The sequence below is a fragment of the Tasmannia lanceolata genome, unplaced genomic scaffold, assembly GCF_043159265.1.
Source record: "Tasmannia lanceolata isolate RefF3 unplaced genomic scaffold, GAP_Taslan_0.1 ptg000018l, whole genome shotgun sequence".
Classification (NCBI taxonomy): domain Eukaryota; kingdom Viridiplantae; phylum Streptophyta; class Magnoliopsida; order Canellales; family Winteraceae; genus Tasmannia; species Tasmannia lanceolata.
In genome coordinates, this window is record NW_027518695.1 from 52,780,301 (window position 1) to 52,792,055 (window position 11,755).

General features: G+C 39.1%; 1 protein-coding gene across 1 annotated transcript; it reads left to right on the plus strand.

Annotated features, from left to right (window-relative positions):
- Positions 1 to 449: 449 nt before the first annotated feature.
- Positions 450 to 6,856, plus strand: LOC143850444 (uncharacterized). The gene is made up of 9 exons (XM_077359695.1): positions 450 to 719; positions 1,384 to 1,803; positions 1,853 to 2,172; positions 2,254 to 3,171; positions 3,307 to 4,270; positions 4,458 to 4,582; positions 4,649 to 4,779; positions 5,243 to 5,468; positions 6,292 to 6,856. The coding sequence occupies exons 1-9, from the start codon at positions 450 to 452 to the stop codon at positions 6,854 to 6,856; spliced, it is 3,939 nt and encodes a 1,312-aa protein (XP_077215810.1).
- The last annotated feature ends 4,899 nt before the right edge of the window (positions 6,857 to 11,755 follow it).

Genomic DNA, 11,755 nt, shown 5'->3' on the forward strand with positions numbered 1-11,755 from the left:
AGTAGGTGGTCTCTTTGAATCTCGGAAGTATTTTTTTAGACAAATCAGTGGAGCAGGTTTGTCTTTCGGAAATGGTAAATAATTTTAAAGGAATTATGGTTCGGTATAGTTATCCATCTGAGGCTAGGGAGCTAAGAAGGATCGAGGGCTGTCCTAAGCCAAAGTCGGGGCTAAGTTACTGTAGAAAGAAGAGATCTTGTCGCGACAAAGGAATAATTTTATCTGCAAATATGGAAAAGAATACAGACGGTGTCATGCCTGTTTCTCCAAAGCAGCCTCTGAAGCCCTTTCTGGAGAAAGTTGAAGTTCCAATTGGGGATACTATTGGCGATTCTTCACTTGTGGTGGTTTTTGGGGGTAAAGTAGCAAGTAGCCCAGAAAAACTGGATGCGGAATCAGATAGTGTTTCATAAGATATTCAAATAAAGCCTTTGAAGGCTCGTTCGGAGATGGTGGAAGGGTTATCTGGGGATGAAGTCGGGGAGGTCGTTAATATGGAGGACATTGATGGTTTGGTGTCTCATATTCTGGGAGTTAGCAAGAATCTGGAATTGGTTTATGCTGGGTCGGAGGAGGATTTCATATCTGACATTAAAAGCGCTGAGTTAAGGGATTCAAAGGAACAAGAGTCTTTGCGTAAGGGTCCTATCGAGTCTTCAAGGAGGAAGATCAGGGAACTTCAGAAGCTGAGGATGGACATTAACTTTGGTAATGATTTGGTAGGTAGGGGTGTTCATTATTCGGTTAAAACCGAATAACCGAACCGAACCGAATTGGTTCGGTCGGTTCGGTTTTTTTCCGTTTCGGTTCGGTTTCTGTTTTTTTTTTTGGCAATTCGGTTATTCGGTTTCGGTTTCGGTTATCTCCAAAAAAAATTCGGTTAACCGAAATAATGATAAAAAATCAATATTTTTTCAAAAAAAAGTGTGATATGGGCACTCCAAAGGATGATCAAAACCGTCCATTTGATTGATCACAACTTAATTAGGTTCTGCTCAAAAAATCATTTCAATTGGATGATCCTAGCCCTCCGATCGAGACAAAGATTTAGCTTTTTTCCCTCTTTTTCTCCCACTATTTGGTTATTCGGTTTATTCGGCTATAACCGTATAACCGAATTTTTAATCGGTTCGGTTTCGGTTTGGTTTTTAAAAATTTCGGTTCGGTTTCGGTTACCGAAATTTGATAATCGAAATTATTTCGGTTATCAAATTTCGGTTATTTCGGTTCGGTTATAACTGAATAACCACCCCTATTGGTAGGGGACGGGGTTTCTAGTGATACGCAAAAAAGAAAACCTAGCGGGAGGAAGGGAAAGTCGTCTGCTAAGTTAGATTTATAATGAAGATTGTATCTTGGAATGTCAATGGCCTGAACCATCAGGACAAAAGAATTCAAGTTAAGGAGTTGGTTAAGAAGATTAAGCCGGATCTCATCTGCTTGCAAGAAACCAAAATGGAGTCAGTTAATAGGGGAGATCTTAGAGGGTTGGGGATTCGGACTGAGTGGGAGTTTTCCTTTGTAGGATCTAATGGTGCCTCAGGTGGTATTCTTATAGCTTGGAATGAGAACGTTTGGAAAAAGCAGGAGGAATGGATAGGAAGGTATTCTCTGTTGATTGCTTTGAAAAAGGAGGCAGATAATTCGATGTGGTTGTTCTCCGGAGTTTATGGTCCGGTTTTTCTAGTGGAAAAGGCTTTGTTTTGGGAGGAACTGGAGAAGGTCAGAGATGCTTGTTCTCTGCCGTGGTGCATTGGGGGTGATTTCAATGAGATTATGAAAGTAGGGGAAAGATTAGGTTGTGTAAGAACCAATTCTCAGATCAAAGCCTTTTGCTGATTTTGTGGCAAAGTTTGAGCTAATCGATCTTCCTTTAGCGGGTGCTTCCTTCACGTGGTCCAGAGGTCCTAGTTGGAGTCGTCTGGATAGATTTCTTATGTGCTCAGGGTGGCTGAATTTAGTTTCTGACAGCTCTCAGAAAGTATTGGTGCATTCGGTTTCGGATCACTGTCCCCTTCTTCTTGACCCTCATCTTGAGTCGTGGGGTTCTCCCCCTTTTCGATTTGAGTTGGCTTGGCTTAGTTTCCCTCAGATGGAGGATAGATTGGGGAGTTGGTGGTTTTCATGCAGTTTTGAGGGCCCGGCGGATGTGGTGATTGGGAAAAAGCTTAGGTTTGTTAAAATCAAGTTAAAAGAATGGTCTAAGGAGCAAAATCAGTAGGTAAATAGTAGAAAGTTTTGGTTGGCAAATAGGATAACAAAATTAATCGCTTTGGAGGAGTGTGGTTTAAGCTCTGAGGAAGATTGGCAGGAGTTAGGGAATGTTAAACAGGAACACAAAGGGCTATTGCTGCAGGAGGAAATATCTTGGAGGCAAAAATCAAGGGTAAAATGGCTGGTGGAGGGTGATAAGAATACTGCTTATTTTCATGCGATGGCTAGTGCTCGAAGGAGGTCGAACAGAATTGAGTCTATTTCAGTAAATGGTGCTTTAATTAGCTCTAAGGAAGAGGTATCTTCAGCCATAGTAGACTTTTATTCTGCTCTGTATGCTTCAGAAGGAGTTATTCACTCTATTCCTGAAGAAGTGGAGTTTAAGAGTTTGAATCTGGAGGTTAGCTCAAATCTGGAAGAACCGTTTGCAGAAGAGGAAGTTGAAAGAGGTCTTTTTTCGATGCCTAAAGATAAAGCTCCTGGACCCGATAGTTTTTGCCTAGCTTTCTTCCAAGTTTGCTGGCCGGTTGTGAAATGTGATATTCTAAGATTCTTTAGAGACCTCTATGAGGAGTTGACTCTTGATCGAGGCACAGGGGCTACTTTTATAACTTTAATACCCAAGATCAAAGGTGCTACTAAGGTGACTGATTTTCGGCCAATAAGCTTGGTGGGGTGCTTGTACAAGCTATTGGCTAAGGTGTTAGTTGATAGAATTAAAGTGGTCTTACCCCATATTATCTCGGATAGTCAAAGTGCGTTTGTCAGTAAGAGGCAAATTTTGGATTGTTCTTTAATCACAAATGAAGTTATCGAATCTTACTCGAAAAGTGAAGCTGGAGGTGTGCTATGTATGTTAGACATGGAGAAAGCTTATGATAGAGTGGATTGGGATTGCTTAGATTTTCTGCTTGGAAGAATGGGTTTTGGAAATCGGTGGAGAGGTTGGATGAGAAAGTGTGTTTCCTCTGTGTAGTTTTCCATCTTGGTAAGTGGTTCTCCAAAAGGTTTTTTCAAGTCTTCTCGGGGTTTAAGGCAAGGGGATCCCCTTTCTCCTTTTCTTTTTGTTATCATTGCGAAAACTCTTAGTAGGTTGATGAGTAAAGGTTGTTGCTTGGGTCTGCTGGAAGGTTTTGTTATTGGATGTGATAGAGTGGAAGTTTCTCTTCTGCAATTTGCTGACGATACCATTCTTTTCTGTGCCCCTGATAGGAAGATGATATTAAATTTGAAGGCTACTCTAAGATGCTATGAATTTGTTACTGGTCAAAGATCAAATTTTAGGAAATCTAGCTTGTTTGCTATTAATCTTCCCCCTTCCGAAGCTGAGGAGTTTGCTAAGGTGATGGGGTGTAGGCTGAATTCCCTGCCTTCCTTGTATTTAGGGCTTCCATTGGGGGTGGGAAAACCTGGAAAAGCGCTCTGGACTCCTATAGTGGAAAGGATAGAAAGTCGGTTGGAAACTTGGAAGAGAAATCTTGTTTCTAAGGGGGGGAGACTCATCTTGGTCAAAGCAGTGTTAGCTAATATACCAGTGTATTACTTATCTTTGTTCAATTGCCCGGTTAGTGTAGTGTTGAGAATAGAACAGATTCAAAGAAGATTTCTTTGGGGAGGTGCCGATAGTAAGGGTGGTATACCCTTAGTGAAGTGGGAAAACGTTTGTATGCCGATAAAGAATGGTGGTCTGGGGATAAGAAAGTTGAGAGAGTTCAACCGTGCATTGTTGGGAAAGTGGCTTTGGCGTTTTGGTATGGAACAATCTTCTTTGTGGGTAAAGGTGATTGGTAGCAAATATGGCTTTTTAAATGGGAATTGGTGCTCGGACGATTCATATAGTAAAAAATGTGGGAATGTTTGGCGAAACATTTTGAGGTTCAAGCAAAGATTTGAGGAGGGTATTCAGTTTAAAGTTTACAAAGGAAATCGTATAAAATTTTGGGTGGATGCTTGGTGCTCTGAGGAACCCTTGAAGACTCTTTTTCCTGATTTGTTCTCGGCGACTTTGAAGAAAGAGGTGTTGGTGTGTGATTGTTTTGAGAGGATGGACACCCAGGTGGTTTGGAAGCCTAGCTTCAGAAGGAATTTTTTTGACAGGGAGTTAAACTCCATTTCTCGGTTACTTTTTTTGATTGAGAATTGCTATATAAAAAGAAGTGGGCTGGATAAAAGAATTTGGATTTGGGATCCGTCCGGCTTCTTCTCTGTGAAGGCATTTTACTCTTGGTTGGTGCATGCTTCAGGCTCTCCTCTCGCAGCTAATGTTTGGAAATTCCTTGGGCCTCCATCAGTTTCCTTTTTTGGTTGGGCAGTCTGCTGAGGGAGGATTCAGACCATTGAATTTCTTAGAAGAATGGGAATGTGGCTGGTAGATTATTGTTCGCTTTGTATGGAAGATGGTGAATCTATTGATCATCTGTTTATTCATTGCAAGGTTGCAAGGGAGATTTGGGGTCTCATTCTGGATAGGTTTGGTATTTGCTGGATTTGGGAGAGTTCAACAGTGCATTGTTGGGAAAGTGGCTTTGGCGTTTTGGTATGGAACAATCTTCTTTGTGGGTAAAGGTGATTGGTAGCAAATATGGCTTTTTAAATGGGAATTGGTGCTCGGACGATTCATATAGTAAAAAAGGTGGAACTGTTTGGCGAAACATTTTGAGGTTCAAGCAAAGATTTGAGGAGGGTATTCAGTTTAAAGTTTACAAAGGGGATCGTATAAAATTTTGGGTGGATGCTTGGTGCTCTGAGGAACCCTTGAAGACTCTTTTTCCTGATTTGTTCTCAGCGGCTTTGAAGAAAGATGTGTTGGTGTGTGATTGTTTTGAGAGGGTGGACACCAAGGTGGTTTGGAAGCCTAGCTTCAGAAGGAATTTTTTTGATAGGGAGTTAAACTCCATTTCTCGGTTACTTTTTTTAATTGAGAATTGCTATATAAAAAGAAGTGACGTGGATAAAAGAATGTGGATCTGGGATCCATCCGGCTTCTTCATTGTGAAGTCATTTTACTCTTGGTTGGTGCATGCTTCAGGCTCTCCTCTCGCAGCTGATGTTTGGAAATTCCTTGGGCCTCCATCAGTTTCCTTTTTTGGTTGGGCAGTCTGCTGGGGGAGGATTCAGACCATTGAATTTCTTAGAAGAAGGGGAATGTGGCTAGTAGATTATTGTTCGCTTTGTATGGAAGATGGTGAATCTATTGATCATCTATTTATTCATTGCAAGGTTGCAAGAGAGATTTGGGGCCTCATTCTGGATAGGTTTGGTATCTGCTGGATTTGGGAGAGTTCAACCGTGCATTGTTGGGAAAGTGGCTTTGGCGTTTTGGTATGGAACAATCTTCTTTGTGGGTAAAGGTGATTGGTAGCAAATATGGCTTTTTAAATGGGAACTGGTGCTCGGACGATTCATATAGTAAAAAATGTGGGACTGTTTGGCGAAACATTTTGAGGTTCAAGCAAAGATTTGAGGAGGGTATTCAGTTTAAAGTTTACAAAGGCGATCGTATAAAATTTTGGGTGGATGCTTGGTGCTCTGAGGAACCCTTGAAGACTCTTTTTCCTGATTTGTTCTCGGCGGCTTTGAAGAAAGATGTGTTGGTGTGTGATTGTTTTGAGAGGGTGGACACCAAGGTGGTTTGGAAGCCTAGCTTCAGAAGGAATTTTTTTGATAGGGAGTTAAACTCCATTTCTCGGTTATTTTTTTTTATTGAGAATTGCTATATAAAAAGAAGTGGGGTGGATAAAAGAATTTGGATCTGGGATCCATTCGGCTTCTTCTCTGTGAAGTCATTTTACTCTTGGTTGGTGCATGCTTCAGGCTCTCCTCTCGCAGCTGATGTTTGGAAATTCCTTGGGCCTCCATTAGTTTCCTTTTTTGGTTGGGCAGTCTGCTGGGGGAGGATTCAGACCATTGAATTTCTTAGAAGAAGGGGATTGTGGCTGGTAGATTATTGTTTGCTTTGTATGGAAGATGGTGAATCTATTGATCATCTGTTTATTCATTGCAAGGTTGCAAGGGAGATTTGGAGCCTCATTCTGGATAGGTTTGGTATCTGCTGGATTTTCCCAAACTCTATACCAGAACTAGTGTTAAGTTGGGATTTTGTGCCTTGGAAGAAGAAAGGGAAATTGCATTGGAAGCTGTGTTTGATAGCTTTGCGGTGGGTGATTTGGAAAGAAAGAAATTCGCGAGTTTTAAGGGAGAGGCTAAGTCAACTTACTGGTTATTTATGAAAATTATTGCTTTGGTCATTTTTTGGGCAAAGTGTCTTCCTCAGTTTCAATTTGTTTCAGCTTTTGATTTATGGGAAGGTTGGAGAATTGTGTGTTGGGAAGGGGTGAGGAGAGAGAAGATAGTTCAAAGATGGGAGGCTCCTCCTGAAGGGTATTTGAAAATAAACTTTGACGGGTCTAGTTTGGGTAATCCGGGTCAGGCAGGTATTGGTGCACTTGCTAGGAATTCTGCAAGGGTGGTGTCTTGGGCTTTTGCTGGCCCAATTGGTAGAAGCGACTCATCTGAAGCAGAAGTTAAAGCGGCTTTCCAAGGTATACATCGTCTGAGTAGGGATACGTTCGGTAAGGTGATTGTGGAAGGTGATTCTTCTAACGTAATCAGTTGGCTATTTGGGAAGATTGCATCTCCGTAGCGCTTTCTTAGCTTCTTTGAGGAAATCGCCGACCTTGTTTCAGGTTCATCCATAGTGTTTAAATTTGTTAGAAGATCAGCCAATGGTGAAGCTGATTCCCTTGCGAGACCGGGGGTCCATAAAGAGGGTTTGGAATGGTTTGATAATCTCCCTCCGGGAAATGTATTTTTAGTCTTTTTTTATGTAAGTTTTCTTTTCTTTGTATTTTTTTGGACCATCTAGGTTCCATTCTTCCAATATATTGCCATTTCAATATATATATATATATATATATATATATATATATATATGTATGTATGAAGTTCTGTTTTTTTGCTATTTAATAAGATACAACGTCCAGATTTTTAGGAAAGTGACTTTTGGAATTCCTACTCTACGTAGATGTAAGTTTTCTTTTCTTTGTATTTTTTTGGACCATCTAGGTTCCATTCTTCCAATATATTGCCATTTCAATATATATATATATATATATATATATATATGTATGTATGAAGTTCTGTTTTTTTGCTATTTAATAAGATACAACGTCCAGATTTTTAGGAAAGTGACTTTTGGAATTCCTACTCTACGTAGATACGAACGACTTTCGGAATTCTAACTTTTGAAATTCGGTATACAGAAGGGTGCCACGTGGCCACAACGTTGCGTGTAAAATCCAAACGGGGATGCATTTACAAGGGGGAGATTTTATTACTTAATTTATAGAGAAAAATCGGGAAACGAAAGAAATAACAGTAGGCTATATTGTAGGGCGGGATATCAGGCACGATTTTATTTCACCGTATGCGTTTTGAAATATCTATCTTTTTTTTGGAAATATTAAAGAGTAACGTGGTTTGAAGGATATTAAAGAGTTATGTGGAATATTAAAGAGTTACCATTTTTTAAAAAATTGCATATCTATCTTTTTTTGGAAATAATAAAGAGTATCGTGGTTTGAAGGATATTAAAGAGTTACATGGGATATTAAAGAGTCACAATTTTTTTAAAAATTGCGGGATATAGGAGGGGCTGCCACGTGGCAGCACCATAGCTTATAGGATTCCGCTTTATATATATATATATATATATATATATATATATATATATATAGGATGTGGAAGATGCAAGTTATTCTATTTCCATACAAAAATCACAAAAAAGAGAACTAAATCAGGAAAAAAGCGTCAAAACATCATAAAAATGTAAAGGATACTATCATAATGTGTTCAATATAATGGAAGCATTGCCTTAATGATGAACCCCACTGAAATGTGACGAGAGGTAGCCCAATATTTGAGGATAGTGAACTAAGTATCTTTGGAAGTCAACTGAGAAGGCCATCTATATAAAACATATATTACTTGGAAAAATCAAAGAAAGTTTAAATAGGAGAAAACATGATCATGGTTTGTTGAAATTGGGAATTAGGCTTTAGATGATGTTATTACTCATTGCAACACACTGTTGTTCTCTTTTCTAGAAAAGCATGGAGGTTTAGCCCCTCTCTCTCATCCAAGAGGATGCCCATGACATGGTGTGTTCACTGAGAAGGAAATTGTATTATTTTGATACTAAGTGGGTTACTTATGATTAGGGTTGCAACTCGGGTCGGGTTTTCTAAAACCCTACCCTACCCGAGAAAGTATCTCGGGTCGGGTCGGGTTTGTTTTTTTGGAAAACTCGGGATTCTTAAACCCGGCCCTGCCCGAGGTAGTTTTTCGGGTCGGATTGGGTCGGGTCGGGTTTCAACGAAAAATGGTCAGTTGATACCTGCAAATATTCCTTCAAGTTGCAATAGATATAAAATTCGTAAAAAAAGTATCATAATCTTTTGCCCAATCTGAAGGATACTCCACCTAGTATCAAAGATGAGATATAAAGAAATTAATAGAGATGAGATAAAAAAAAAAGAATCAGGACTGAGAACCCTGCAAAAAAGGAATTTAAAGATGTGTACCTGATACTATTAGATTCGGACACTTGAACAACTAAAATGAGTTGAGAGAGGAGGTCGTTTATCTCAAAGGGTTCTTTTTTATTCGTGGGCTAATTTCGAAGGAACCCTAATCTCAAACCCAAATCTGGAAGAATATGAACCCTATTCCCAAACCCAAATCAGAACCCACATGTTAGAAAAGCCTAAAACATCAAATCTGAAATTGTCCAAAAAAAATATAGTGAGATAGAGAGGGGGTTTGTGGTGGTGGTATTGGTGTAACCTGAACCTGATTAGGTTCAGGTTCTTCGCAAAAACTTTGGGCTGAAAAAAAAACCAGAAAACCCCCTTCTTGCTTCTGCTCAGAGAGAGAGAGAGAGAGAGAGAGAGACCTTGGTTTAAGCTGAGGGCGAAGGCGATTCAGTTCCCGTCCAGCTGAGGTAGTGAGGAGGGGAGACGAAGGCCGGAGGCGAAAGTTAGAGAGTGAGGAGCAGGGTCACAAACTTAGAGAGAGGCGGAAGTTATAACTCATAAGTATAATTTTATAATATTAAAAAAGGGAAAAAAGAGGGTTCTCAGGTCGGGCCAGGTTTTCCACCTTTAAAACCGGCCCGACCTGAGAATCACTCGGGCTTTGGAAAATTAAACGCGACCCAACTCCTTACCGAACCCGACCCATGCTTTTTTCGGGCCGGGTTGATGCGGGCCGGGTTGATGCGACCCAAGTTGCAACCCTACTTATGATGGGTTTGAGTTTTCATTTGGGATGCTTGAGGATGCTATTTGTTTTGTATTATTCTTACGCCTTTTTCTTATTTTTTGAAGAGAGGGAGATTTGTGAAGAAAAGGATGAAAGATAGTTAATTCTATTTTTCATATTTTTTTTCTCAGTTTGTGACTGAGTGGCCAATTATGGTCAAATTCCTTTTTTTTTTTTTGTAGTTTGTGACGGGATTTTTATGCAATACTAGTTCATTTTGGAAGAGGATTTGCTTGAACAAGACTTTAAGTTAATTTATTGATGTGAAACTCGATTAGATATGAAATTCTTCATTGTGGATAATAATTGTACTTTTTATCATTCAAAAACATGCTACAACCATAAAACAATATCACTTCTTGCATAAGGGATACATATATATGCATGTTTTGTTTTTGATAAATAGACATTGTAGTCTCTCTATCATTTGATTCTTTGTTTTTCTTTGTTTTTTGTTTACGTTTTATCGACTTCCTTTATTACAAATACACACATATACCGTTTCCTGCGAAGCTATTTGAAAAAGGAGAGGATCTGCTAATATTCCCGGTATTTATCCCAACATTAATCACTTCTTCCATGAGGGATACATATCTACGCAGGTTTTATATGTTGGAAATTTATAATGCTTTTGGTCTACATATATATTTTTCGTTCGCTTCATTTAACTCTTTTTTTTCATTTGATTCTTTGTTTTCCGTCCCCGTGCAACGCACGGATCTTCAACTACTTGCATATAATAGCCGAATGATATGAATGAAGGAATGTGATGGAGGCATGGTTTTAAATTTCGGCCGAAACGCTTCGTTTCGGCCGAAATATTTCGGTTTCGGCGGAAACCGAAACGAAATTCACTGTGAGTCGGAAAAGTACCAAATTTCGCCGAAACGTTTCGGAAATTTCGGCCGAAACGTTTCGTTTCGGTAAAATTTCGGAAATTTCAGAAATTTCGGTGAAACGTTTCGGAAATTTCGGTGAAACGTTTCGGTGAAGTACAAAATTTCGGTGAAATTTCGGAAATTTCGGTGAAACGTTTCGGAAATTTCCGAAATTTCACTGAAATTTCGGTGAAATTTTTACAAGATTTCGTCTGAAATTTCGTACCGAAACCGAAACGTTTCGGTTTCGGTGATGACCGAAACCGAAACCGAAACCGAGATTTAAAACCTTGGATGGAGGATGGTATCCCAAGCACTTTGAGTAGAAAAACTGCCGTCCAAAGATGGCTTCCAACCCAAGCACATGAAGCTTCTTCTAGGGTGTAAACCATATCTTTCTAATTCTAGACTAATAGTACTTTCTAAATCAACCCAAAAGCAACTCCTTTGTGCTCTAAATTGTTAAAACTTAAGTAACTAAAACTAGTTTTTGCATAGAAAACTCGGAAGATAAAAAAAAAGCTATCATGAAACAACTAAATTTAGACTTCCTACCTCCAAAAAATAAATGGAGACTATTTCTCCTAATACAAGTTACTAATCTCATCCTAAGTACAATACTTTCCAATTAAGTAAATGTTCCAGTTTAGAAAGTATACAGATTGTGTACATTGTAGTTCTGGTTCATACACTATTGACAACCTGAGGGATTTACGGAATTGGTTTATAAACTATTAGTAGTCTCTTTAACTCAAAAGGAGACCTTCTAACATGAAGCCCTACTCAAATGAACTCCCATTCCCCTTTTTGGAACCTTTTAAAGTGGAAAATAGGAATGGTCTGAAATGGAAGTTTTGGTTCTTTTTTGTAGTCGGGAGTCATTGCTGACATCAACAAGATACTCTTTGGATCCACATTTCCTACCGCACCTTTCTTCATCCTTTGTATGCATGTTTAAACAATTCTTTGGGACTTTTGGGTTTAATGATTTGCATCACTAATTTTACATCCAGGCATACAGATGTTTTCTTTTTTCTGCAACTTTTCTAATCTGGGGATGTTAAATTTGCATTTGAGTATATTTGATTAAATATTTGTGCAATGTGCTAAGTTTCTGCAAACCTTTTTCATAGATTAATATACCTGACTAAATTTCTTTTATTGTGACTAGGTGACTCTCTTGACCTAGTCTTTCAATTTTTAAACTATGAAACTCGTGTTAATTAACTACTTGCTTGAATATGTTCATAGATAATTCTTGCAGGAGATTATCGAAAAGTTTACTATCATATCCTCTATTAGCACAACTGGATGGAAGGACTAGCACTTCTGTCACAAGAACC

Coding starts and splice junctions, on each gene's coding strand:
- LOC143850444 (XM_077359695.1), top strand. CDS start 450: ATGGTGGAAGGGTTATCTGGGGATGAAGTCGGGGAGGTCGTTAATATG. Junction 4,271..4,457: donor TTGAGAGGATGGACACCCAG/GTGGTTTGGAAG, acceptor TGCATGCTTCAG/GCTCTCCTCTCGCAGCTAAT. Junction 5,469..6,291: donor TGGGGCCTCATTCTGGATAG/GTTTGGTATCTG, acceptor ACTCTATACCAG/AACTAGTGTTAAGTTGGGAT.